The 25,693-nt window shown below is 67.7% G+C and overlaps 1 protein-coding gene across 1 annotated transcript in view; it reads left to right on the top strand.

Annotated features, from left to right (window-relative positions):
* Nucleotides 1–25,693, top strand: part of COL5A1 (collagen type V alpha 1 chain) — a 65,553-nt gene that overhangs the window by 16,053 nt on the left and 23,807 nt on the right. The window contains exons 13-36 of the mRNA XM_062208416.1: nucleotides 6–59; nucleotides 1,468–1,512; nucleotides 1,989–2,042; nucleotides 2,751–2,795; nucleotides 3,217–3,270; nucleotides 3,399–3,443; nucleotides 4,436–4,489; nucleotides 5,890–5,934; nucleotides 7,198–7,251; nucleotides 9,643–9,687; nucleotides 10,167–10,220; nucleotides 11,604–11,711; nucleotides 12,182–12,235; nucleotides 13,632–13,685; nucleotides 15,490–15,534; nucleotides 15,632–15,685; nucleotides 16,292–16,336; nucleotides 16,674–16,727; nucleotides 17,177–17,230; nucleotides 19,588–19,641; nucleotides 20,838–20,945; nucleotides 22,781–22,870; nucleotides 23,037–23,090; nucleotides 23,673–23,780. Coding sequence (XP_062064400.1) covers nucleotides 6–59; nucleotides 1,468–1,512; nucleotides 1,989–2,042; nucleotides 2,751–2,795; nucleotides 3,217–3,270; nucleotides 3,399–3,443; nucleotides 4,436–4,489; nucleotides 5,890–5,934; nucleotides 7,198–7,251; nucleotides 9,643–9,687; nucleotides 10,167–10,220; nucleotides 11,604–11,711; nucleotides 12,182–12,235; nucleotides 13,632–13,685; nucleotides 15,490–15,534; nucleotides 15,632–15,685; nucleotides 16,292–16,336; nucleotides 16,674–16,727; nucleotides 17,177–17,230; nucleotides 19,588–19,641; nucleotides 20,838–20,945; nucleotides 22,781–22,870; nucleotides 23,037–23,090; nucleotides 23,673–23,780 — 1,431 coding nt within the window. The remainder of the gene's footprint in view (nucleotides 1–5; nucleotides 60–1,467; nucleotides 1,513–1,988; nucleotides 2,043–2,750; nucleotides 2,796–3,216; nucleotides 3,271–3,398; nucleotides 3,444–4,435; nucleotides 4,490–5,889; nucleotides 5,935–7,197; nucleotides 7,252–9,642; nucleotides 9,688–10,166; nucleotides 10,221–11,603; nucleotides 11,712–12,181; nucleotides 12,236–13,631; nucleotides 13,686–15,489; nucleotides 15,535–15,631; nucleotides 15,686–16,291; nucleotides 16,337–16,673; nucleotides 16,728–17,176; nucleotides 17,231–19,587; nucleotides 19,642–20,837; nucleotides 20,946–22,780; nucleotides 22,871–23,036; nucleotides 23,091–23,672; nucleotides 23,781–25,693) is intronic.

Here is a 25,693-nt window from a genome sequence, read left to right as displayed (position 1 = left end):
TGTAGGGTGATCCAGGTCCTTCTGGCCCACCGGGACCCCCAGGAGACGACGGAGAGAGGGTTTGTGTCCCGCGAGTCCTTGGCTGCACCTGCCTGCATGTGGAGGGTGGGGGGCTTCCGGGCCGCACGATGGTCGCTGTGGGCAGGTGGCCAGGGGCCTTGAAGTGTTCTATTGTGGGCACTAAGGGGCGGGGCTGGGGTCCCAGAAGGCGCCCCAGATTCCACAGGGCAGTGGATGAGGCCCTCTGGAGGAACAGAGCACTGGGCGCAGCCCGGGCCCGAGGCAGGGACAGGTTTGGGCAAAGCGGCTGTGGCCGAGGGGGGCTGCAGGCTGGAGGCAGGTGCACAGCCTGGGCCTGACACCCCGCGGTCCCCGTGTCTGTCACGTACAGACAGAACCTCTGGTTCCAGAGGTTACAGGGACTGGGGGCAGCCCCGGGCCCGAGGCAGGGACAGGTTTGGGCAAAGCGGCTGTGGCCGAGGGGGGCTGCAGGCTGGAGGCAGGTGCACAGCCTGGGCCTGACACCCCGCGGTCCCCGTGTCTGTCACGTACAGACAGAACCTCTGGTTCCAGAGGTTACAGGGACTGGGGGCTAGCCTCCGGAGGCCGGGGCGTCTCGGGAGGGCGTGGGCGGCTGTGGAGGATGGAGCGAGGGGCGGGCTCCCAGGCTGACGCTGTCAGGGTGCCTTCCGCTTCCTGGGCCTCCGGGGCCTCTGTGGGGTGAGCAAACGGAGAGGTCCTTCCAGATGTGTGTGCATGCATGGAGTGTGTGTGTGTGTGTGCATGGTGTGTGTACGTGTCTGTGTGTGCGTGCACAGTGTGTGTGTGTGCACAGTGTGTGTGTGCATGTCTCTGCGTGCACGGTGTATGTGTGCATGTCTTTGTGCGTGCATGTCTGTGTGCGTGCATGGTGTGTGTGTGTGTGTGTGCACGGTGTATGTATGCATGTCTCTGTGTGCAAGGTGTATGTGGGTGTCTGTGTGCGTGCATGGTGTGTGTGCACAGTGTGTGTATGTGCCTGTGCGTGTGCGTGCAGGGATGCTTGCACGTGAAGGGAGTGTGGGGGACGTGGGGAGACCCCGAGAACAGCCGCGGCGCAGCCCCTGGGGACGCCGTGGGCCGTGCGGCTGCTGGAGCCGCAGCAGGAGCCTCTCCCAGTTTGCCCCCAGTCAGCGACCTCAGCCCAGGCGATCCGTGCTTCCCCCCCGGCGCCCACCCCTCCACCTGTCACTCCAGGAGAACCACCGGGAGTGAAAGCATCTCCTGCCCAGCTCCCCTCCCTGGGCTTAGCCCTCGGGGTGCACCTGTGCATGGCTCTCGGCTCCCCTCCAGCACCTGTGCGCGTGGCACCTGGCAGTGAGCACCTAGGGGGTGCGGTCGCTGCAGCCCCAGCTCCAAGGCGCGCTGTGTGGTTGAAGGGGAAGCGGCTGGAGCCCCCCTCACCCCTGCCTCTCTTCTCTTCCACAGGGGGACGACGGAGAAGTCGGGCCGAGGGGGCTGCCTGGGGAACCGGTAGGTCCCCTGGCCAGGGGGATTCTGGGCCCCGCCTGTGGTCGGGCTGAGATCCCTGGGAGTGGGATGGGGAAGACTTGGGCATCCAGGGAGCAGCATGGTGGCCCCCAGGGGGCAGCGTGGGGGTGTTCAGGGGGCAGCGTGGGGGTGTTCAGGGGGCAGCGTGGGGGTGTCCAGGGGGCAGTGTGGGGGTGTTCAGGGGCAGCGTGGGGGTGTCCAGGGGGCAGCGTGGGGGTGTTCAGGGGCAGCCTGGAGGCCTCCAGGGGACAGCATGGGGGGCGCGTGTCTGCCCTGAACAATTGTCAAAGGCACCAGTCTACTTGACAGCCCCCCGTTTCCCGGAGGGCACCCCAGACCCACACCCCGCCTGATGCCAGTGCTGAGGGGGGGAGGGGGGGCGAGAAGGGCCGGGTGACAGGGGCGTCCCCGGGCGGCGGCCCAGCTGGCTGTGAACCTTTCTTCCGTTTCTTCTCCAGGGGCCACGTGGTCTGCTCGGGCCCAAGGGGCCACCGGGCCCCCCCGGACCTCCCGTAAGTCCTGTCCCCTCTCCGCATGTCTGCCCCTTGCAGCCCTCGACACCCTGCCGCCCACTGCGGCGTGAGCCAGCCGGCGGGTTACGAGTGGGGGCCCAGGTGTCCGGCTCACAGCCCCTCGCGATTGGCCAGCCCCGGGATGCCATGCTCCCGCCCCGCTCGGAAGTTCCAGTGGCCTCTGTGACCTTCTAGGGGAGGCGGAAGCTCTGATTCTCGTGGGGTTGCAGCCCAGTGGGCAGCCCTCCGAGGGCCGGGTCTGGGACTGGGATTCGGGGCAGCTGGGGCCCGACAGCCGGACCGCTCTTTGTGGGGCGGCTGGGGGCGATGCTCAGGAGGAATCGGAATGGGGTCTTGTTCATTCCCTGTCCTCTGATGCCCTGTGCTGGCGCCGGGGCTGCTGGGGGCCGTCCCCGCTGGGCACGGCCCCTCCCCTGCACACAGTGGGCACCCCTCCCCCTGCACACAGTGGGCATCGCTCCACCTGTACTCAGTGGGTGTCACTCCCCTCGCACACAGTGGGTGCCCCCCCGCACACAGTGGGCACCCCTCCCCCTGCACACAGTGGGCATCGTTCCCCTCCCCCTGCACACAGTGGGCATCGCTCCCCTCCCCGTGCACACAGTGGGCGCCCTCCCCCTGCACACAGTGGGCGCCTCTCTGCCTGCACTCACTGAGTGTTTTTTCCCTCTGTGACATATCTTGCAGGGTGTGACGGGTATGGACGGCCAGCCAGGCCCGAAAGGAAATGTGGTAAGTTTGGGAGTCCCGGGTGGGCCGCCATGGTGCCACCTCCTGTGGCAGAGCCCCTGGGGCTGAGAGCCTGGAGTGGGCGCTGTCACCTCCCTGCTGTGCACGGAGCTGGTGCTGGCCCTGTGGCCTGCGAGAGGAGCCTTGGGCTCCCTGTGGGTTCCGGGGGCCTCGGTCCTTTCTGGCCTCTGGATGGACTTGGGGTGCGCTCGCGTGAGCGAGGCAACGCTGCTGTTCCGGGCGGCTCAGAGGCCCCGCGGAGCCCCGGCTGTGCTCTCTGAGCCGGCCCCCCCCCCCCCCACTGTTCCCCTGCAGTGGCTCAGGGCAGGCTGAAAGGCTGAGGCGGGGGAGGGGAGGACAAGGGCCCCTGGGAGGGCGCAGCACCCAGAGCCCCCGTAAGTGCCTTTGCCTTTGTCCCCTGTAGGGTCCTCAAGGAGAGCCCGGCCCCCCAGGGCAGCAGGGTAATCCCGGAGCCCAGGTAAGTGGCCTGCAGAGGGGGTGGGGGTCTCGTCACTGCCCCACCGGCTGCCTGCAAGGGACCAGCGCCCAGGCCTGGGCAGCAGGGACACAGGTGGTGACGTCTCCCGCCTGCTCTTCCCCTCCCAGGGTCTCCCAGGCCCCCAGGGTGCGATCGGTCCTCCAGGAGAGAAGGTAGGTGGGGCTGGGCTGTGTGGGGTGAGGGTGCAGGGGCTGGAGGCGGGGCCTGGGCCAAGCTGGGGCTGGGAGGCCAGGCCTGGGGAGGGAGGTGGGGCTGGAGGCGGGGCCTGGGCCAGGCTGGGGCTGGAGGCGGGGCTGGAGGCGGGGCCCGGGCCAGGCAGCAATGGCAATGGCACCTTGTGCTCCTCTGGAGGTGTTGCAGCCCAGAGCCCTGGGAATGGAGCGAGCCAACCGTGAGAGTGCCCACTCTGGCCGCCCTGGCAGGGAAACCCTCCGCGTGGCCTCAGCAGGGCGTGTGGTTATCCAGCTGGCAGACGTGGCCGGCATCCTCGTGGCGGCGTTTGGCGTCATTTAACTTTGCTGAGTCGTAACCCCCGGGATCTCTCCTGGGTGCCGGGGTGAGGCTGGGGTCCCCACGCTGTGGGCCTCTCTGCCGGCCCCCTAGGGGTGTTTCAGTGAGCAGACCCTGAGGGGTCGGCCATGGGGGGACACGAGGAAGGCACAGAGCCCCCGGGGGCAGAGGAGGAAGCTCCTGGGGACCAGCACCTGAGCAGGTGTGGGGGCAGGGCCCCGGGGGGTCATGCTCCCTGGCAGCCACTCCTCTGTGGGTGCCGGACGGGCACACAGCTCGCCTCGGCAGGTCCGTTTAGGTAAAAATATTGGAAGGAAACCTGGCACGGTGAAGATGCCCCCCTGGGTATCCCATGTCCACGTGCCTGGTTCGAGTCCCGGCTCCCCGCTTCCAGTCCGGGCTCCTGCTGGTGCTCACCTTGGGGGGCCACAGTGACCGCCCAAGTGCTTGGGCCCCTGCCACCCACACGAGACGCCCAGATGGAGCTCCTGGCTCCGGGCCTCAGCTGGGCCCAGCCCGGCGTGTTGCAGGGAATGAGCCGGCGCGTGCGTGGTCTCCTCACGTCTCTGCCTTTCGAGTAAAACAGGGCACGGAGAGGGGGGCGCGTCTCCTCACGGACTCTGTCTCGTTCCAGGGACCCCTGGGCAAGCCAGGCCTCCCGGGAATGCCAGGCGCCGACGGACCCCCGGTGAGTCGCCCTGTGCAGCCCCCGCCCCCCGAGGACGCTGGTGAGGCCCGTGTGGTCTTGAGCCCGCTCATCAGTAATCGCAGTGTGTGGCGAATGCCCGACGGCTTTGTTGGCAGCCCCCCGCCTTGCATTCTGGGCTAGGAGGAGGCGGGGCCTGGCCCCGGCCATGGGGGAATCTCCTGTGCTGGGGGCGCCGTGTGTTTGTTTAGTGTCGGTGCTGAGCGAGTGCGTGTGCCGTGTGCGTTGTGCGTGCCCAGCTCGGAGCCAGATCAGTCGCCTCCTGGACGTGGTGGGCTGGCCACGGGCCATCTGTGGCCCCACCGTGGAAGGGAGAGACGGGCAGAGCGCATGCGCGCGGGGGGTTTCTCCGCACCACCGCACGCTCTGTCCGTTGCTGCTGGGTTTTGCGGGAACATCCAGTGGACGCCGAAAGTGGGCTGAGTGGAAAGGAGACTGGCTGCGTTGACTGTTGAAGCCGGCGTGCCTTACGGCTTTCATAAGCCGTTAAACACTCAACGAGAATGTCCAGCCTGCTGATGGCTCCTTGGCGAGCGTTACCGAGCCGCTCCGCCTGCACCGTGCCCGGGATGCCGGGAGGGGGATCCTCCCAGGGCGCGGATCCGCCCTCTCGCACTGTGGTCCCCACGTGCATGCCGGCCTCTCAGCAGCTCCCTGGTCATGGACTCGTTTCCCACACACCAACCTCCTACCGTTCACCTCCCATATCATTGGCTCACGGGCCTTGCTCTTGGGGCCCCAGCCCGGTGCCCGGCCTGGGCTGGATGGAGGAGGCTGCATTCCCGAGGGCGGGATTGGTCCAGGCCCAGGGGATGGGCAGAGTCCAGAGAGCCAGGTGTTTCTGCAGCCTCCCCTGCACAGCTCCCTGGGGAGCACTGGAGACAGCTGTGCGAGTCCAGGGGACGCCCTGGGACCCCTCAGCCCTGGCCCCACGCTGGCCTTGCCTGTCCCCAGGACACTGACAGTCAGGGCTCCCGCATTGTGCAGATGGCACAGGGGCCGCAGGTCCGGGAGCCGGGAGTCTGATCCCGGTTCCCAGAGCACTGCACTGTGTGCGAATCCCCACGTTGTCCCTGTCCCCTCTCGCACTGTGCCCTGGGAACTCCTGAGCCCTGGCCGAGGCGGGAGGGGCCTGCCAGGGCCATCCTCAGCCACTCCCCCCACTCCGCCGCCATCCGCGCTGACCAAGCCGGGGCTGCCGGGGCTGCCGGGGCCGGGCTGTGCGTCCCCTGCCCATCTTGCAGACGGAGCGGCCGAGGCGCTGGGGTCTGAGTCCCTCGAGGCCCTGGCCGTGCAGCATCCTCGTTTTCCCGAGGCTGGGGGCCGTGGAGTGGGGGGGCGGGGGCAGCTGCTTGCTAATGGGGGCTTTTCTTCTGCCACAGGGGCACCCCGGCAAGGAAGGCCCCCCCGGCGAGAAGGGAGGTCAGGTGAGTGCTCGCCCCGGGGTGGGCTCGGGCTCCAGGCGGCTTCTGCCCTTCCTTGGCGTCTCTGCCGATGACACCCAGCCCAGGCCAGGCAGGGACCTTCCCCAGGAAGCTGGGTGCCCCCCGACCCCTGCCAGCAAGGTGCCCCACGTGGGTCCATGCGACCCCACCTGATATATGGGTGACCACACGTGACCGTGTTGGCCACAGCAGGCCTGACCACGACCAACACAGAACATGGTGACGGCGTGGCTTCTGGGCCAAAGAAGGAGACGTGAGCAGGTGGCACCGTGGCAGTGGGGGGCGGGCTTGGGGAGACCCTGGCGGCAGCCCGGGTGTCGGGCTGGTGGTCTCGCCACAGATGCCTGTGTGCTGGCACCACAAGGAGCCCCGACTTCTGCCCCTCGGGGCCGGCTGGCTCAAAGTGCACCAGGGCACTCCCCACGGCGGAGCTGGTCAGAGGGACATAGGGACAGGAAGCTGCCGCTCGGACCGAGGTGGCCGCGAGCCAGTAGCCCGGGGTCTGACGCTCGGGTCCAGCCTCTCTAGCCCGGGGCGTGGAGGGGCCAGCTCCAGACTTCACACATCCGCAGGGGACCTCAGGGGACTTGCCCAGGCCTGCAGGGCAGCACCTGCTGGGCTGTCCCGAAGACCCAGGAGCAGAACCGTCCCATCGCTCTCTGTTTAGTGTAGGAGACTCCGCCCCCAGCAGGTTGGTCACCCAAGCCCTGCCCAGCAGGCCCCGGTGGTGGCGGTGGCAGGCTCCTCCCTCCAGCGGCCCTGCGGCCATGGAGGCTCTGCTGCCCAGCCCCGGGGATGTACCGTTCTGAAGCCAGGCCGGAGTTCCCAGGAGCTCGGGCAGACCTGTGCGCAGCACTGGGCGCCGTCCTCTCCCAGCCGGCTCAGCAGTGCCGAGGGCCAGCCTGGCCGCGGCGGGCCCACGATAGGCTGGGGTTGTGTCCTTTTGGGGGCACCAAGCCTGCTCCTCCCACCCCCCTGACCCTGGTCTGCTTTTAAGCCCGGAGCGGGACACGGTGATGCCGTGGGTCTTAGGTGGCCTCCGCCACCTCCCAGAGCCGCCTTCACGGTGGCATGGCCGTGGTGTCCCCCACCCAGAACCTCTTCTGCGGGTCTGGTCTGGGGTTTGCGTGCTCTTAGCTGGGGGGAGACACAGGCTGGTGGACACAACGGTCCCTGTGCTTCAGGGACCCAGGGTGGCCTGGGTTTACCAGCAGCCCCTGCAGTGGTCTTTTTCTTCGATTGTAGGGTCCACCAGGCCCCCAGGGACCCATCGGCTACCCAGGCCCTCGCGGAGTGAAGGTGAGAGGGGCTCGGGTGGCTCCTGGCCATCCTGGAGGTCAGGCCTGGCTCAGTGGTCCCGGCCTAGTCGGCTTGGGCTGCTCCGGGAACTGCGGGGCCAGCCCTCTCTGCAGCCTGTGCTGCGGGAGCCTGGTTCCCAGGTGCGGGGGTGCGGCACCAGCCCTGCGGTGAGGGCGTGGGCTGTCCCAGCCAGGGCCCAGCGGAGCGTCTGTCGGGGCGGGAGAGCGTCCTCCGCCTCCTGTTCCTGCTGCTGCTCCCCGGCCCCTGTGCGGGGGGAGCTCGGAGCGTTCCCGCCCAGCTGATTGTACGGCTCCAAGGGCGAGCAGGCGTCTGTGGCCGCCTTAGCTGGTGTCGTGGGCGGACCATCTGTGGCAGGTTCCTGCCAGGGGGCGGGGCGGGGGGAGGCTGCTGGACGTGGCCCACGTGAGCTCCAGACCCAGGTCAGTACTGACCGTGATGGCTTTGAGCTGAGCCGCGCTCGGGGCAGGGCTGGTGCATCTGTGTCCGGGGGAGCCCTGGGAGGACATGGGGCCGGCTCTCATTTCTAAGCATCTCACAGCCCCAGGCTTCCCTGTCCGCGAGAGGGCCCATGGGGGGTCACAGCCTGCACGGGGGTCCTGGGTGGTGTGCAGAGCACCGGTGCCACCTGCCTCCACCTCACGCAGCCGGCTGCGGTGTGGAAGCGGCCGCCGCCTCTCCTTCCGTGGGTGCTGTGCGCCTCCTCCCGCCGGGCCACGCCTCCTGCCCCGGCTCCACTTCTCCCCAAGTGGCTCAGCGCCCCGCCCTGCCTGTGCGCTTTCTGTGGCTGTACCTTGCATCCCCGCTGGGGTCGCACCTGCAGTGTGGGCCCACGTGGATCTGACGCCCCCAGGGACAGTGGGCCACAGCCATCTGAGACCCAGCCCGGTTCTGGCCACTCCAGGAGGTCCCCATCCCACCCACCGGCCGCCTCTGCATGGCAGGCCCGGGACCCAGGTGTCAGGGGCGTCTTCTGGGAGTTGTAGTGGCCCAGGTGCCCAGCAGGTGCGACGGCCAACAGGAGCGCCCATGTGTCTCCTGCTGCCCCAAGTTCCCTGGGGATCGGGGTCCTGGGGTCCCTGCAAACCTGGCCCGAGACCGTGCAGTCCGGGCTGGCAGAGTCCAGGCACTTCTGTATCAGGTTTGCCGACCCTGGGGGTGGAGGCAGAGGGCGGAGGGGGCGCCAGGCAGCCCCAGCTAAGCCCAGCTCTGCAGAGTGAACCTCAGAACTGTGGAGTCTGGAAAGTTCTGGCCCCAGGAGGGCGGGTGGCCGGCAGCGCCCAGCCCTGGAGGGAGGGGGCTCCGTGGGCAGGGGGCCCGGCCCAGCCTCGGGAGCGGCAGCCACTGTTCGCAGCTGGCGTCCCGCCCGTCGGAGGTCTGAGGCTGAGGGGCGTTACCATGGAGCGAGGCCATGTCCCCCTTCCCCGATGGCACCTCCGCCACTGGCCAAGGTGCTGGTGCTGGGAGTGTCTCACAGCGGGCAGCTCCCTGGTTTTGAGGCTCTTGGTTAGGAGCGAGAGGAGATTTCGCCCTGAACTGATGGTGGCCGCGTGATGGTTGTTGTGATTAATTGACCGTGTTGAATGGCGCAGGCGTTTGGCGTAGTGCCTTGGGACGCCCAAATCCTACGTCGCGTGCCTGTCTGGGTTACAGTCCCAGCCCCAGCCCCTGCCACGGCACACGCCGGGAGAGGGTGACGGCTCAAGGACCTGTGTCCCTGCCACCCCCCTGGGCGACCAGGATGGAGCTCCTGGCTCCTGGCTTCAGCCTCGCTCGGCTGTCCCGGGCATTCGGGGAGTGAGTCTGTCTGTCTCTGCCTATCAGATGAGGAAATAGGTAAAACCATACCGTGTGCCGAGCTAGAGATAACGTAGAGCTGAAACTGTTGGCCAGTGCGTCGTGTCCGTGTACTGGGGGGCTCCCGGGGCGTCATCACCCTGCTCCTTAGACGGGGAAGCCCAGGGCGCTGTGGGGGCTGGGAGCTGAGTCTGTCTTTCCCTCCCCAGGGCTCAGTCCTGCTTCCTCCCCGAACCTCTGAGGGATGAGGGGTGGAGAAGTTTCTAGAAGAGGGAGGGGCATTGGCCTGGGGAACGGGGGCTGGGGGAAGGAGGACCCAGGCTCTCTTGGGGTGAAGGTGGGGGGCTTAATTTGGAGGTAGACGTCAGTGGGGAGCAACCCAGGAATCGTGGACTTTCTGGGTCTCACATGGGCGTGGGCAGGGTCAGGCTGTGGACGGGAGACAGTACGGAGCCCCTCCTGGGAGTGGTGGCCCTGGGGGCAGGGCCTGAGCCGTGCTGCCGCTCGGGCTGACCTGTGTCTGGAGGCTTGGCTAGGGCTCGGCCGGTAACCGCCCGTCTTCCTCTCCCTGTGCAGGGAGCAGATGGCATCCGAGGCCTGAAGGGCACCAAGGGCGAGAAGGTGAGTGTCCTCCGGCTGCGGCCCCTGGACGGCAGGTGCTTCTGGGGGGGCGGGGGCAGCTGGGGTGGGGGTCTCTTCTGTGCGCCGGTGGGAGCTGATGTCTCCCGTGGGCCCAGGGCAGCGTGGGCTGCCTCTCCCGGTAGGGCCAGGTAGGCCTGGGGCTCATGCCTCTGTCTGGGGAAGACACTGGCCCAGCCAAGACGCCGTCCACGGGGGCTGGCGCCCACCTCTCCCTGATGGACTGCCTGGCACGGCAGCTGGCAAAGGGGCCGTTTTGCACCCAAGCCTGGCCAGGAAGGGGGGGGCGCGGCAGGGTGCTGCTTTGTGTGCTGTGAGCCCAGAGTTGGTGAGGGCAGGGCTCACAGGGGCCCTGCGCAGGGCCCGAGGTGGGCACTGGGGCTGACCGGGGTCTGCTGTGGAAGCCAGGGAAGGGGTGGGGGTCTCTCCTGGGACTGAAGCCCCCGCGTGTTCCTGTTCAGGGTGAAGACGGCTTCCCTGGCTTCAAGGGCGACATGGGCATCAAAGGTGACCGGGTGAGTATCTCGGCTCCCAGACCAGCGGGTTTGCTTCCCAAGTGGCCGTGGCAGCTGCGGCTGGGCCAGGCGGAAGCCAGGAGCCCGGAGTGCCGCTGCTGGGCCAGGTGGAAACCAGGAGCCCGGAGTGCCGCTGCTGGCCCAGGTGCACCAGCAGGAGCTGGACCAACAGCCAGGAGCTCCCACAGGCTGCTGCAGCGCAGTGCTGGCCCCAGGCTAGTGTTTAAATGAACCAGAGGGAGCCGGTGCCCTGCAGGCAGCCGAGGGCTGTGTGATGGCGAGGACCCCGCGGGACGTCTCTGGGCAGCCTGGAGCAGCTGGGGTGGCCGCTGGCGGCGTGCAGTCTCGGAGGTCCCCCGACGGCTTCAGAGGTCATGGGGGCCCGGGCAGGAGAGCTTGGGAGGCCAGCGGGCCCTGCTGTGGCTGTAGCGCTGTGTCACTTGGCTGGCCGTCTCTTGGCTGATGCAATGGCGTCGTCTGCCTCTCTCGTCGTCCCCCTGAAGAGCGGGGTCTGCAGGGGCCTTTCCAGAATGTTCCAGAACAGGAGAGCCCCACGCTGTCCACACTTTGTCCCAACCTGGCAGGCAAAAGGCCAGGGCAGTCAGCACCTGGAGCAAGAGACGCTGGACGTGAGGGTTTGCCTCTCGGTCTTGCCCCCGTAGGCAGCTGCTAGCGATGCCATTCTAGAACGTTCTTCAGGGTGCAAAGGGCCCCTGTGAATGATGGGTGAACCTCCCTGGGGAAGGCTCAGAGCCCACTCCTGGGCCCCACGGGGCACAGCCTCAGAAGCCATGGCCGGGAGGATGATGCCGTCCTCGTGTCTGGGTGCCATGTGATGGGGGCCTGAGGACCCAGGGAGCGAGGGACCCCTGAGGGCACAGCCCAGCACCGGGCTCTCGTGGGTGCCCAGCGACTTCGTGAGGGGTCCTGGCACTGGGCGGGGGGCTTCTCCCCGGAACACAGTTCTCGGCAGACGTCCGGGAGAGACCCCCACTCTGTCCGTGCCCTGCCCAGCTCGGCCGCCACTCGTTCACCTGCTCTACGGCAGCTCCTGGAAACTCAGGGGCCAGCGGGGGCCGGGGGAACCAATGAGGCAGGAAGGAAGCCCCTCTGTGTCGGGGTCTCTGCCGCCCAGCCCTGGGGCCCGGCCCCCTTTCCTTCCTCCCAGCGTCCTGGGGCCGCTGGGAAGCACCGTTCCCAGCCACGGTTGCTGCCACAGTTGTCTCAGGAGGCGCCCGGCTCAGAGGGGCCACGGGAGGCGGGTGTGCTGGGCAGAGCCCGCGGGTGGCTTCTGGGGGCTCTGAGTGGGGCTGCGGGCCGAGTCCTCCCCGGGGGCCTTGGGATGGTGGGGGTCCCCCTCACCCGCTCTTCTCTCCCTTGCAGGGCGAGGTCGGCCCACCCGGTCCCAGGGGCGAAGATGGCCCTGAGGGCCCCAAGGGCCGTGGCGGTCCCAACGGTGATCCTGGACCTCTGGGGCCCACTGGGGAGAAGGTTGGTGCAGCTCCCTGGCGGGGAGGGGGGCTCCTGAGCGGCTCCTCCTTCTGTCCCCAGCCAGGCCACTGGCCGCCCCTGCAGGGGTGCGTGTCCTGATCGGCCCTTTGCTCTCGCCCTGCATCTGGACCTCCGAGTTCCCTGTGCCACACTGGGGGCGGTCACGGTGTCCCTCGCCATGGCCATGGTCAGGCCTGGCCCTTGTCCTCGGCCCTGGGAGGAACAGGCAGGGAGGCTGGCCCAGGCTTCCCGCCTGTCTCGCCCACCCCATGGCTAGGCCCCGGCACGGGGTCAAGGCCATCTCAGGAGGAAGAACATCAGAGTCCCTCGGCAGCGTCTGCTCCAGGGCTGGGCCCCGTCTGCCCTGAGGCCTGTGCACACCCCTGCCGGAGCACCCGAACCCCTCTGCTCGAGGCCACAGGGCGGCCACGCCACGTGCACTTCCAACACACGTGTCTTCTGTCCCCCAGGGAAAACTCGGCGTCCCTGGATTGCCAGGGTACCCAGGACGACAGGGGCCAAAGGTAACTCATAGCCGGGTCAGGGCCCGGCCCCAGCCACGCCCAAGTTCCTCCTTTGGGTGGCAGGGGCGGAGCCGCTGGCTCCTCACTGGCACCTCACTTCTCCCGAGTGGGCGGGTGGGCCTGAGAACAAAGCCACCGAAGCCGCGGGCAGCGCGGACGCCTGGCATCCTGCTGGTGGCCTTGTGCCCTGGCTGCCCGCACCCAGAACCTGTGATGCCGAATCCTCTCCGGGATTTGCCCCCAACCCGGGCATGGGCACACATGCCCAGGCCGGGGAGAGGCGCTCGGCTACCGAGCAGGAGTTTGCCCCGGATCTCAGGGGCACGTGGGACGTGGCTCTGATGTGGCTGTGGCCGTGGCCCGGTGGAGTCCTGGCAGAAGAGGGGCGTTGGGCGAGCTGGGGGCGGGGGAGAAATTCCGCTCTGGCGGCTTCTCGAAGGGGCGGGCAGGGAGTGCGTCCTCGGACGCCACTCCCCTCCCACAGTGACCCCGTGTCTCAGCCGAGTTGTCGCCTGCACCCCACACTTCCTCCGTCTGGTCTCCTGCCCGGGTCGGCAGGTGGGCCGACGCGTGGGCCGCCTGAGCTCCGACCCCTTGAGGAGTAACAGGGCCTGGAAGCTTGTAGACACTGTGTGGCATGAGCTCAGGTCGGGATTCCGAGCCCCGGGGAGCAGAGCGAGTGGAAGACAGTGGGCAGCCACGTGCATCCCGGGCGGCCTTGGCCGGCATCTCCAGAGACCCGCTCTGGGCTGCCGCTCTGCACCCAGCCGGTGCTGGGGGTTCGTGTTTTGCCCGCGTGCACGGCGTGGGTTTCTGATTGAACAGCTGTGAGCTGCCGCGCTCGGCACGCACGTTCGCACTCGGCCTTGGCACCCTGCCAGGCCTTATTTGGGGGCATTGTGGGAAGATAACACAGAGTGAGGCAGACGCCGGGGACATGAGCCTCCCGGCTCGGCCCCGCTGAGCTCAGTGTGGACGCTCCTCTCCTCCCAAACCCCAGCTGGCGCTTGTCAGCCCGGGCATGTGGGAGGCAGGTGTGGAAGGCGGGCGGGGAGCGCGGTTAGGATCTGGGTTTTACACTTGGCGTCTGGGATGCTCGGGTGTTTACGGAGTAGGGAATGACGGGCAGGGCTGTGGGCGGGTGTTGGGTAGGCAGTGGGGGGGAGTAGTGGATGTGGGGGGATGGGTATTCAGTAAGGGGGGGCAGGTGTTGGGGAGGCGGGTGTGGTTGTGGGTAGGTGGGTGGGCGGGGCAGGTGTTGGAGAGATGAGTAGGTGGGCGGGAGAGGTGGGTGGGCGGAGCCTGGTCAGAGGCTGTGACCGGCACTGGCCACGTAGCCGCCCCCCCCCCGCCCCGCCCCGTGGCCCTGTCCCTTCCCTGACTCTGTCTCTTCCAGGGCTCCATCGGATTCCCCGGCTTCCCCGGTGCCAACGGCGAGAAGGGCGGCAGGGTGAGCACGGCGGGGCTCTGGGCGGGGCTCTGGCTCGTCCCGGAGCCTGGGCGGAGGGAAGGGGCGGACCTGGGGGGGCCCAGGGCCGGTGCTGCCAGTCTGAGAGGTGGCGGGGTGAGCGCGGAGTCTTCTCTCCACACCACACAGACTTGCTGCTTGCAGGTGTGGGGGGAGGGCGGGGGCAGAGTTCTCTGCCTTTCGCTTTGAATGCTCCACGTCCACCTCCCCCGTGCAAACTGAAGCGGCGTCAGCCCTGGGGTAGCACGTGGCCGTGGCCATAAGTGCAGGTGTTTGGGGCCGACCAGGGGCAGCTGAGCCTCGCCTTCCCCTGCCGCTGGCCCCGGCCTGGTCGGCAGGCACGCGCCCGAGCAAGGCTGGTCAGGCCCAGGAGCCACGGTCGTGTTGGACCTCGGGCTGAGCTGGCCGTGTCCACAGGACACGGGGTACAGAGGCCGCCTGTGCTGTGTGTGCAGGGCCCCGCGCTGGCCTGCTGGTCTGCAGGTGCGGACCGGGCTGGGGGCCGTGTCTGGCCGAGCAGAGTGGCCGGGTTCCTTGGAAGGCGGGGAGAAAGGCCTCCTGTTGGCCGAGATGGCGTTCGCAAACAGGACTCGGGTGCTTCAGGTGGGGCCGCGTGGACCCTGGGGCTGCGCTCTGTCTGTCCGTCTGCCTGTCTTTCTCCCAGAGACTGTGCATTTGGGCAAGTCTGTCCTCAGACTCTGGGGTGCACTGGTGAGGAGCGGCCCTGGGTCTCTTGAGTGTGGGAAGCCGGCGGGCCAGACGCCGCCTGGGGCCAGGTGGGGTTGGTGGCCCGGCTCTGTCTTGCCCCCTGCCCAGGCTCTGGTGCTTGGTCTCGGGCACAGCTCTCTGCATGGCAGCTGAGGCCGCTCGGGCGGCAAGATTAACACCACGATGGGACCCCCCAACCCTGGCTTAGGTGCAGGCGGGGCTCGGAAAACCAGGCGTGGCTCAGCCTCAGGGAGAGGAAGTAACCGTGGTGGGCACGGGGTCCACAGTAGGGGGTCGTTCTGCTTGCGTTTACGTGGAACCGAGGGCTGTGGCCCCACGGTGCCGGCGCTGGGCCAGACGCGTCCTCGCAGTGACAGGCGGGCCGGGCGCTGTGAGTGGCGTGTGTCATGCGCTCAGAAGCCAGAGGCTCCGGAAGCCACGCCGATCCTGGCGGCCCTGGTGCGAGAGCCGAGGGGAGCCCTCCCGCGGGGCCCCTCGCGGGGCAGGGCCAGGCCGTGGTGGGCTGCACCTCCCTGCGGCCATCTCTTGGCTTCCGGAAGAGCAGGTGCGGTTTTGCCTGCCGCCTGCGGTTTGGAAAGCGGCAGAGTGAGGGCTGCCCAGGCCTCAGTTCCGGGAGGTGGGCGCGTGGCTCCCAACGCCGAGCCTGCTGAAAACTTAATGGCCGATGTTCTCGACGGTGGCCAAAGTAAATTATGTATGAAACGAGTTCCTGTTCTCTTTCCTTGCAATGATGATCTCCCCGCCCAGAGGGAGAGAGAGAGAGAGCGAGCGAGCGAGCAGTGGAGGGAGCCGGGGGCAGCTGACAGCACAGGAAACATCCCAGCCTGTGGGAGGGTAGTGGATTCTACAGCTCCTGTGCAGGGTGCAGGGTGCTGGGTGCTGGGTGCTGGGTGCTGGGTGTGGGGCCTGAAAAAGTCTCCCATGAGAGCCCAGATGACGGGGGAGACCCAGGGGGCCACGCCCCTCCTAGCCTCACTCCCCATCCCCCGAGGTGGGGGTGGCTACCGGAGCATGGCCCGGCCAGAGGCGCTGACCACCCCCTCCTCTGATTCTCCAGGGGACGCCTGGGAAGCCTGGACCGCGAGGACAGCGAGGCCCGACGGTAACCGCCCCGGGGCCTGAGTGCCGCCACGACCGGGGACCTGGAGGGTGGGCCCAGGGCGTCCGAGGGTTTGACTGACCTGCTTCTGTCTGTCCAGGGTCCCCGGGGTGAAAGAGGCCCGCGAGGCATCACCGGGAAGCCCGGCCCCAAGGTACGAGCAGAGTGGCTGTGGACACGTGGAGCGCTCGTGGCCGGCCGGTGGCTGCCACCTTAGAGAAGGAGAGAGACGGACGTCTCGCGGGCGTGTCACAGGCTCAGTGATCCAGCTGGAGGGAGTAGGGTCAGGGCGACACTCACAGGACCTGGCCCTCCCCGTGGGACCCCAGAGGCCCTGTGCAGACTCACCGTGCTGGGGTGGGGAGGGGGCTTCTTCCCTGGGAAAGCTGCAGAGGGGCCTGTGGCTGGCACTGACCCTCTTCTCCCTGCTGTCGTGAGTCTGTGCCCCGAGCGGCAGGGCTGTGCCTGTCCCATCCGGGGACTCTGAGTGAGACACGCTCAGGCGAGCCTTCCTGCGGCTGGGCCCTGTCTGCGGGAACTCCTGATGCCCGCGGTGGGAATGCCGCCGTCCATCACTCTCTGGGGGTGGGCAGGCGTCAGGGACCACTGGGCAGTGCTGAGTTGTGGTCCGAGGGCCACGACTGAGGACCAGGGCCCCAGAAGGCACGGGGGCAGCAACAGGGCAGTCGCTATGACAATGCTGGTGGCCAGGGTCTGCATCCGGATCACGGCGGCCACAGGCTTTTCCCTCTCTCCCCAGGGCACCTCTGGAGGCGACGGCCCAGCCGGGCCCCCCGGCGAGCGGGTAAGCATCTCCAGCCCAGGTCAGGGGTGCCCCCAAGGTCCTCTCCATGCGACACCCTGGGGTGGGCCGGGGAGCAGGGGGCATGGATGGGCCCCACTGCGGGAGGGGGTTTTCCTAAGATCCCCACAGGGGCATCTTCCGCCCCCTCCACCACCTCTGGTCTTGGGGCTTTGGATGGGGGCTGAGACTGGGGAGCTGGGGCCGGCCCCCCAAGCACCCCGACTTGGACTCCTGCTGCTTCCCCATGAGGGTGGGGCGGGTGCAGCCGTGGGGAGCAGCCGGGCACCCTCCCCCCAGGAGGGGGCTTCTGTCCTAAAGCTGCATCTTCTGTCCTCAGGGACCCAACGGACCCCAAGGACCCACAGGGTTCCCCGGGCCCAAGGGCCCCCCGGTGAGTGGCTTCCTCCATGTTGGGGCTCCCTGGGCACCTGTGTCCCCCTCTGTCCTCCTCTGCAGCTCCCTGCATGGCCCTCTCAGCAGCAGGGAGCGGGGAGGCCGCGGTCAGGGCCTGGCTGGGTCAGCAGTGAGGACCCCCCCACCCCCCTGCTGGCCAGCGCCGCAAGTGGCCACCAAGCTCGGCCAGCCGTGTGCCGTGTGGGCGCCCCTGGGGGGTGTACAAGGCAAACCACACGAGAAGCGCCTGGATGGTCCCCTCCGTGGCCCTTGTCAAGTGGCCACTGTCCCCGTGACTGCTGGGACGGTTGCATATCAGATGGCGCTCCCGAGGCGAGAGGCCCTGGGAGGGAGTGGCCGACGGCATGGCACAGTGTGCCATTCGGTCCCGGGGCCCGGTGCTTCTCGGGCCTGGACGGACCATGTCTCCTCTGGGTCTTTCTTCAGGGCCCCCCGGGCAAGGACGGGCTCCCAGGACATCCTGGACAGAGGGGCGAGACCGTGAGTACCCGGGGTGGGGTGGGTGGGGACGTGTCTGGCCTGGCCTCTCGCTGGCAGGCTCCTCACAGGGCAATGGCCAGGAGGAGAGACCTCCAGCCTCAGGAAGGCGCCGGGGGCCGGGCTGCCTGCGTGGCCTGGGGCAGGTGCCGCCCCCTGCTGGTGTTGCTCAGAGGCTGTTAGGATGAAAACCTGATGGCGGAGACGCAGCCTGGCTTCCCCACCTGCAGCCGCTCAGCTATGCTCCATGGCGGAACTCCGAGGGTCGGGCATTGGGCCTCACACCCCCCACCCCCGCCTCTGTGCCTGGCCAGCCTCGGGGCTGGGGGGCGGGGCTCACTGCCCTGTGGTGGAAAGGCGGTGACCAAAGTCTGGCCCTGAGCCCTCTGCTTGGCACGCGATCTGTTGGCATCTTTGCAGGGCTGGGATACCCTATGTCCATGCCTTTGGAAGTGGGTGGTCCAGCCGCGTTGCCGATGGTGTTCGGTAGGAGAAGAAGTGTTGATGGAAATGGGACACTTCTCCTGGCCCCAACAGCCACTTGGGGTTTGGCGCAAGCCCTAAAGCAGTGTCCTGAGGAAGGGCATACCTGTGACCTTGACCTGTGACCTCAGTGCACACTTATGACCTTTGGACACAATGGTGACCTTGACCTGTGACCTTGGGCTGCAACTGTGACCTTGACCTGTAACAGTGCACACCTATGACCTTGGGGCACAACTTTGACCTTGACCTATGACCTTGGCGCACACCTGTGACCTCCGGCTCCAGTCTGACTGCCAGGGTTCAGCTTCATAACCTTGCCTGTGTGCCCGCATCACGTGGACGTAAACACAGGCTGAGGGTGGACAGAGTGGCCACTGTGGCTGACGGCGCCCACGAATGCAGGATCCCTTGGTGAGGCGGGCGCCCAGGCCTGCGTCTTTGGCACCTGAGCACCCCTGTGTCTCCCTGGGAGCTGCGCTGCCCGAGCCGGCGGGCGGAGGGGAGGCTTTGGCTCTTTCGCTTGTAGAGAAAATGAGGGCTTCCCCTCCCGGGTGCTGCAAGGAGACCGGTGGGGGGCTTAGCCCCCTGTGCCTCCTCTTCGTGGCTCAGGACGGAGGCCAGGCCAACCCTGGGCCGCTCCTCTCATGGGAACGTGGGGCGCGTGGCACCTGCCACCCTGCCCGACCGCCCCTCGCTCTCAGCAGCACTGCAGGCCCCAGCTCCGACTGCAGGAGACTGAGGGTCTCCTCACCTTGTCCTCCAGAGGGGTCCTCGCTGCGGGGGTGCACTTGAGGCCACTGCCTCTCCTGAGTGACAACCAAAGACAGACTCCGCTCTCAGCAGCTGTGACTCCGCCCCAATAACTGTGACTCTGCCCTCAGCGGATGTGGCTCCGCCCTCAGCGGCCGAGGCTCCGCCCTGATGGCTGTTTTTGCCTTTGTCATTGAGGCTGGCACACTGAGAAACTGAGCCAAGGCTCCTGCCCCCTGTGGGCACCCCACCCCCCCACTCGCCCACCACCCCTCGTTGTTGACCCCGCAAGGCAGCCCCAGACGGCACTGTGGTGAAGACAGCCGTCTGGCCCGCTGCCTGCAGCCGCGCTTTGACGATGGGGCCCCGGCGTCCGCCGCCCGCCACCGGGGAGCCTTGGAACGAGGCCCAGGGGCTGGGCGTGCCCACCCTCCCGCCAGCCGGACACTGCCCTGCGCTCCCTTCCAGGTGTCCAGGCAGGGCCTCTGCACGTGTGGGCCAGCGGCGAGCGCGGGGGGCCTCCCATGAGCACCTGCCCCTGCCCGCCGGGCAGCTGTGCCCAGAAGTGGGGCCGGCGTTGCTCCAGAGCAGCTGGGTCCTCTCAAAGGACCACGGGATGTCCAGCAGATTCCCGCTGTGCCGGGGCGGACGCAGCCCGAGGGAGACGCTGCCGCCGAAGCCAGCGGGGAGCGCGCGGTGGAGCCGCTGGGGCTACAGCCGGCCGGCCAGTCCCTCCTCCGCTCGCGTGAAACAGCAGGACAAGTGCTGTGGCCAGGCCGCCCGCCCAGGGGAGCAGGAGGGGCCTTGCCACATCACTGGCGAGGTGGCCCCCAAGCCAGGGGGACGCCAGGTCTCCTGGAAGACGCACGCTCGGGCGTGTCGCTCAGTGCAGGAACCCCGGGGCGGCAAGCGGCTGTGGAACCACCTGGCCCGGCCTCTGTGCCCTTGTGAGATCAATACAAACAGGAAGTGGGGAACCGGGCCCTCCCGGTGAAGTCTGGGGCAGCCCAGCCTTTGGGGGCGAAGTGGGGAGACGGCGGGGGCGTCCCCTCGTGTCACGGGACCCCGGCCGGCCACGAGGCGTGGGCCCCCGGGGCAGCCTCGTCACAGATTCTCTCTTGCAGGGTTTTCAAGGCAAGACCGGCCCTCCAGGCCCCCCAGGTGTGGTCGGCCCTCAGGTGAGACACAGCTGCCCTGGGTTCCGTGGGTCAGCGGGTGTATGCACCCCACAGAGGAGAGGGTCGTGGCCGGGGGTCAGTGCTCCCTGTGACGCTGCCCGTGTCCACACTGCTGATGGAGACTCCTTAGTCCCGCAGTGCTGGCTCCCCTCAGCTCAGTCCCGCAGTGCTGGCTCCCCTGAGCTCAGTCCCGCAGTGCTGCCTCTCCTGAGCTCAGTCCCGCAGTGCTGGCTCCCCTGAGCTCAGTCCCGCAGTACTGGCTCCCCTGAGCTCAGTCCCGCAGTGCTGCCTCTCCTGAGCTCAGTCCCACAGTGCTGGCTCCCCTGAGCTCAGTCCCGCAGTACTGGCTCCCCTGAGCTCAGTCCCGCAGTGCTGCCTCTCCTGAGCTCAGTCCCGCAGTGCTGGCTCCCCTCAGCTCAGGCCCGCAGTGCTGGCTCTCCTGAGCAGACTGCCCTGGTCTTTGTTGGTTTTCTGTCGTTGTCACAAAAGGCCTGAGACTGGGCAGCTCATGGCAGCAGCGGGTTCTTTGGCACGCGGTTAAGCGGCTGGGATGACCGCTGTTGAGGGGCGAGGGCCTCCCGTCTGCCCCAGCCTGGCCGAGGGCTTCGCGTGGCGGCGTGGGGCGAGCTGCCCCAGTGACTTCCCAGGTCCCCGCATGCAGGGCCACTGTGGAATGCAGACTCCATGTGGGGCACGAGGACTCCTGGGGTCCCCTTCACACCCAGGAAATGCCCCAGGGTAAAAGTGGGCAAGGCGCTGACCCTCCCACAGGGGCCAGGGCCAGGGAGGGCAGCCGTGTCCACCTGGCCATGCTGTGGGCACCAGTGACAGGAGGGGCTGAGGGCCAGGACGGCTGGACTTGGAGCAGCAAAACAGGGCAGGGTGAGGGGTTAACCTGCTGCCACCCGGAGGGAAGGCACAGGACACCCATGCCTGGCCCCTGTCCTGCGTGTCTGCCCGTTGCATCCTGGGCAGTGCCAGGCAGTGGCGGCTGCAGGGTCCCCACCTGGCCGGCCCCGCCCCTCCCTTCTGTCCTTGCCACCAGCAGGAGCGAGGGCGGGGGCTGCAGCGGGCAGGAGCAGGGTCCCACGGGGTGAGGGTGGGGCCACAGTGGGCCTGTGGTGTCCGTGGACGGACGCCCCCTCCCCTGCAGGGTGCCGGAGCCAGGCGGTGGCTGACGCTTGTTTCCCCTGTAGGGTCCCACGGGAGAAACGGGTCCGATGGGCGAGCGTGGCCACCCCGGGCCTCCCGGGCCCCCCGGTGAGCAGGGCCTCCCAGGCCTTGCGGGAAAAGAAGGGACAAAGGTGAGTTCCCGGCTCCCCGGGTCAGGCAGTTTCTCCTAGGGAGCCTCTCCCCTGTGTCTCCCACCCGTGTCTCCCCCTGTGTCTAGCCTCTGTCTCCCCCCATGTCTCCTCCTATGTCTACCCCGTGTCTCCCAGCGTGTCTCCCAGCCGTGTCTCCCCTGTGTCTCCCACCCGTGTCTCCCCTGTGTCTCCCACCCGTGTCTCCCCTGTGTCTACCCTCTGTCTCCCCCCATGTCTCCTCCTATATCTACCCCGTGTCTCCCAGACATGTCTCCCCTGTGTCTCCCACCTGTGTCTCCCCGTGTCTCCCCATGTCTCCCGCCCATGTCTCCTGTGTCTCCCGTGTCTCCCCTGTGTCTCCCCTATGTCTCCCCCGTGTCTCCCCATGTCTCCCATGTCTCCCATGTCTCCCACCCGTGTCTCCCATGTCTCCCACCCATGTCTCCCACCCGTGTCTCCCAGCCGTGTCTCCCGTGTCTCCCCTGTGTCTCCCGCCCGTGTCGCCCCTGTGTCTCCCGCCCGTGTCTCCCGCCCGTGTCTCCTGTGTCTCCCACCTGTGTCTCCCCATGTCTCCCGTGTCTCCTGCCCGTGTCTCCCGCCCATGTCTCCCCTGTGTCTCCTGTGTCTCCCCGTGTCTCCCATGTCTCCCGCCCGTGTCTCCCATGTCTCCCGCCCATGTCTCCGTGGTATCTTGGTGCTGTCTCGCACTCTTTCCTGACCCGCGGCTCATTTCTCAGAGGAGTGCTGGGATGCCACCTCCCTCGTAGCCCCGCCTCCAAGTCCCACCAGCTCCACCCCTCTCCCAGCATTGGGTGCAAAGCTCTAGCGCTCTGTGTTCCGCTGCAAACAGGAGGGAGCCGTCCCGCCCCGAGAGGCGGACAGACGTGGAAACTGCTGTGTTTCCAGCCCGGCGCTGAGTGCTGGCTCCCACCCTCTGGCGGGGGCCACTCCAGCCCACCGGGCAGACGTCCCTCACGTCAGCATGGACACAAAGAGCCCTCTGCCGTCAGCTTTTTAGGATGGGACAGACAGCCCAAGCCCAAGCCTGCCTTTCCGTGACCGTAGAAAAACAGCACAGCGGGGGCCGGGGTGGTGGCTTAAGCCCCTGGCAGTGCCAGCCTCCCCTAGGGGCACCAGTTCAAGTCCCAGCTGCTCCACTTCTGATCCAGCTTCCTGCTGATGGCCTGGGAAAGCAGTGGAGGATGGCCCAAGTCCTTGGGCCCCTGCACCCGCGTTGGAGACCCTGATGGAGCTCCAGGCTCCGGGCTTCAGCCTGGCCCAGCCCTGGCTGTTGCCTGTGAGAACGCGTCAGACCTTCATGGAAAAGAGCTCCAAAGACAAACTTGAGGCCGCTGGGTGCAAAAACCAACCTGGAACCATGTGCAGCTTTTTCATGAGCTTCTCAAAGCCCCTTGTTTGCCCGCGTAATATTTTTTGCATCAAAATAAATTAACGTTTTGATTCCTTTTCCCACTAACCTTTGCGAGCGCATAAACAGCCACACACAAGGGCTCTCTGAGTGTGACCTGCTGGTTTGGGAAGACCTCTGCGCGCCCCTGTTGGACCCAGAGAAAATTCTGGAAGGTGTAACTCGGGCAGGTGTAGGCCCAGGGGCAGGCTGGAAGCAGGTGCCCCAAGCCAGGGCGCCAGGAGGAAGACCCTCCCAACTCGTTGGCCACAGGTTCCTTTGAGCGAGCGGCCAGGACCACACTTCCCCTCAGGGCCGGGTGGCCGGGGCAGCCCAGGGCGTCTTCAATGGTGCCCTGGCTCCCGGCCGTGTGGGCTGGACCTCCCTCGGGCCAGTGGGGGTCAGCGGTCAGTGTCTTTGTTTGCAGGGTGACCCAGGTCCTGCCGGCCTCCCTGGCAAGGACGGCCCCCCAGGACTCCGCGGCTTCCCTGGGGATCGCGGGCTGCCAGGCCCAGTGGTGAGTGGGCTGGGTGGAGGGGCAGGGGGCGTGGCCCTGGGTGGGAGGGGGCGTGGCCCCAGCAGGCCAGCGGGTGGGGGTTGTGGCTCTGGGTGGGCCAGCGGGTAGGGGGCATGGTGGGGGGCTCTCCCCACGGTGTTCTCAACCACACCTGGCTGCTTTGCAGGGCGCACTTGGACTGAAGGGCAGTGAGGGCCCTCCCGGCCCCCCAGGGCCTGCAGTAAGTACAAGTCTTTGCCCCATCCTTGCCCACAAGCCCACCTGGCCTGCACGGCTGGTCGGGTCCTCAGTGTGCGCTGATGGCGCGGGAGAGTCTTGGCCAGGACTGAGACGGCACAGTGCACCCTGAGCCGGTGGCGGGGACGGCGAAGGGAGGTGGAGGGCTGGGCCAGAGGGGCGAGGGCTCTCAGGGAGGGGACCCCACGCCCGGTGTGGATCTGGCCTGGGCCAGCGGGGAGGGGTGGGCATGGTCTCCTGGACTCCCAGAGCTGGCTGTCCACGGCTGCACGAGCTGCCCGGGCGGGTGGGCGCCCTGCCCCTGGGGCTCCTTCTTGCCAGGCGTGTCTCGTCCCTTCCAGCCCCGAGGTCCTGGCAGCCACAGGCTGAGGGTGCTGGGTCCCAGGCCGGGAGCTGTGGTCCAGTGGGACCAGGGTTGGAGCGGAGCTGGGAGGGGCTGGGTGACACAGCCATGAGAGTCACACTGGACACCTGCAGGGTCCCCGCCCGGGGAGCCCCATGGGTGCCAGAGCTGGGCCGAGCAGTGCCATTGCTCATGGAGTCACCTCCTTCTTGCCCCCTCCAGGGATCTCCAGGGGAGAGAGGCCCTGCCGGGGCTGCTGGGCCCATCGGCATTCCTGGGAGACCTGGGCCCCAGGGGCCTCCAGGGCCTGCTGGAGAGAAAGGGGCCCCTGTAAGTATTGCCTTCACCTCGGGGGTCCCTGTACGGGCCCCCTTCCCACTGTGTGTCCATGTCTGTGGGTGTGGCCCTGTCCAGGCCCCTCCTCCCGCTGTGTGTCCATGTCTGTGGGTGTGGCCCTGTCCAAGCCCCCCTCCCGCTGTGTGTCCATGTCTGTGGGTGTGGCCCTGTCCAGGCCCCTCCTCCCGCTGTGTGTCCATGTCTGTGGGTGTGGCCCTGTCCAGGCCCCTCCTCCCACTGTGTGTCCATGTCTATGGGTGTGGCCCTGTCCAGGCCCCCCTCCCCCTGTGTGTCCATGTCTGTGGGTGTGGCCCTGTCCAGGCCCCCCTCCCCCTGTGTGTCCATGTCTGTGGGTGTGGCCCTGTCCAGGCCCCCCTCCCGCTGTGTGTCCATGTCTGTGGGTGTGGCCCTGTCCAGGCCCCTCCTCCCGCTGTGTGTCCATGTCTGTGGGTGTGGCCCTGTCCAGGCCCCCCTCCCCCTGTGTGTCCATGTCTGTGGGTGTGGCCCTGTCCAGGCCCCTCCTCCCGCTGTGTGTCCATGTCTGTGGGTGTGGCCCTGTCCAGGCCCCTCCTCCCGCTGTGTGTCCATGTCTGTGGGTGTGGCCCTGTCCAGGCCCCCCCTCCCGCTGTGTGTCCATGTCTGTGGGTGTGGCCCTGTCCAGGCCCCCCTCCCGCTGTGTGTCCATGTCTGTGGGTGTGGCCCTGTCCAGGCCCCCCTCCCCCTGTGTGTCCATGTCTGTGGGTGTGGCCCTGTCCAGGCCCCCCTCCCCCTGTGTGTCCATGTCTGTGGGTGTGGCCCTGTCCAGGCCCCCCTCCCCCTGTGTGTCCATGTCTGTGGGTGTGGCCCTGTCCAGGCCCCCCTCCCGCTGTGTGTCCATGTCTGTGGGTGTGGCCCTGTCCAGGCCCCTCCTCCCACTGTGTGTCCATGTCTGTGGGTGTGGCCCTGTCCAGGCCCCCCCTCCCGCTGTGTGTCCATGTCTGTGGGTGTGGCCCTGTCCAGGCCCCTCCTCCCGCTGTGTGTCCATGTCTGTGGCTGTGTGTCCATGTCTGTGGGTGTGGCCCTGTCCAGGCCCCCCTCCCCCTGTGTGTCCATGTCTATGGGTGTGGCCCTGTCCAGGCCCCCCTCCCCCTGTGTGTCCATGTCTGTGGGTGTGGCCCTGTCCAGGCCCCTCCTCCCGCTGTGTGTCCATGTCTGTGGGTGTGGCCCTGTCCAGGCCCCTCCTCCCGCTGTGTGTCCATGTCTGTGGGTGTGGCCCTGTCCAGGCCCCTCCTCCCGCTGTGTGTCCATGTCTGTGGGTGTGGCCCTGTCCAGGCCCCTCCTCCCGCTGCGTGTCCATGTCTGTGGGTGTGGCCCTGTCCAGGCCCCTCCTCCCGCTGCGTGTCCATGTCTGTGGGTGTGGCCCTGTCCAGGCCCCTCCTCCCGCTGTGTGTCCATGTCTGTGGGTGTGGCCCTGTCCAGGCCCCTCCTCCCGCTGTGTGTCCATGTCTGTGGGTGTGGCCCTGTCCAGGCCCCCCTCCCGCTGTGTGTCCATGTCTGTGGGTGTGGCCCAGGGGGTCTAGACCTCTGTTCAACATGAGGAGCCCAACATGGGCTGTGTCTGTTCAGCTGTGCTGGGCCGTGGGGAGCTGGCCCAGACACCTGTGCCCGGGGGAGGGGCCTTGTGCACCTGCTGTCTGTGCAGCCACTGACTGCCCCTTGTGGGGAAGGGCTGCAGCTGCCCTAACCCAGCGCTGGCCTCTTGTGGGCAAGACGGTATTGGGAACCAGATGTGCCCTTGGCTGTTCTGTGTGCAGCGATGGAAGGAGAGCCCCTTCCCCACGCCCAGAGACCCCGGTGTCCCTCACACGCCCAGCAGGGCGGGGTGACTGGGGCCTGGTTCCCTTGAAGGGGGAGTGCACCTGGACACT

This window comes from Lepus europaeus, chromosome 12 (assembly GCF_033115175.1).
Source record: "Lepus europaeus isolate LE1 chromosome 12, mLepTim1.pri, whole genome shotgun sequence".
Taxonomy (NCBI): domain Eukaryota; kingdom Metazoa; phylum Chordata; class Mammalia; order Lagomorpha; family Leporidae; genus Lepus; species Lepus europaeus.
This window is presented reverse-complemented; position numbering and strand designations above follow the sequence as displayed.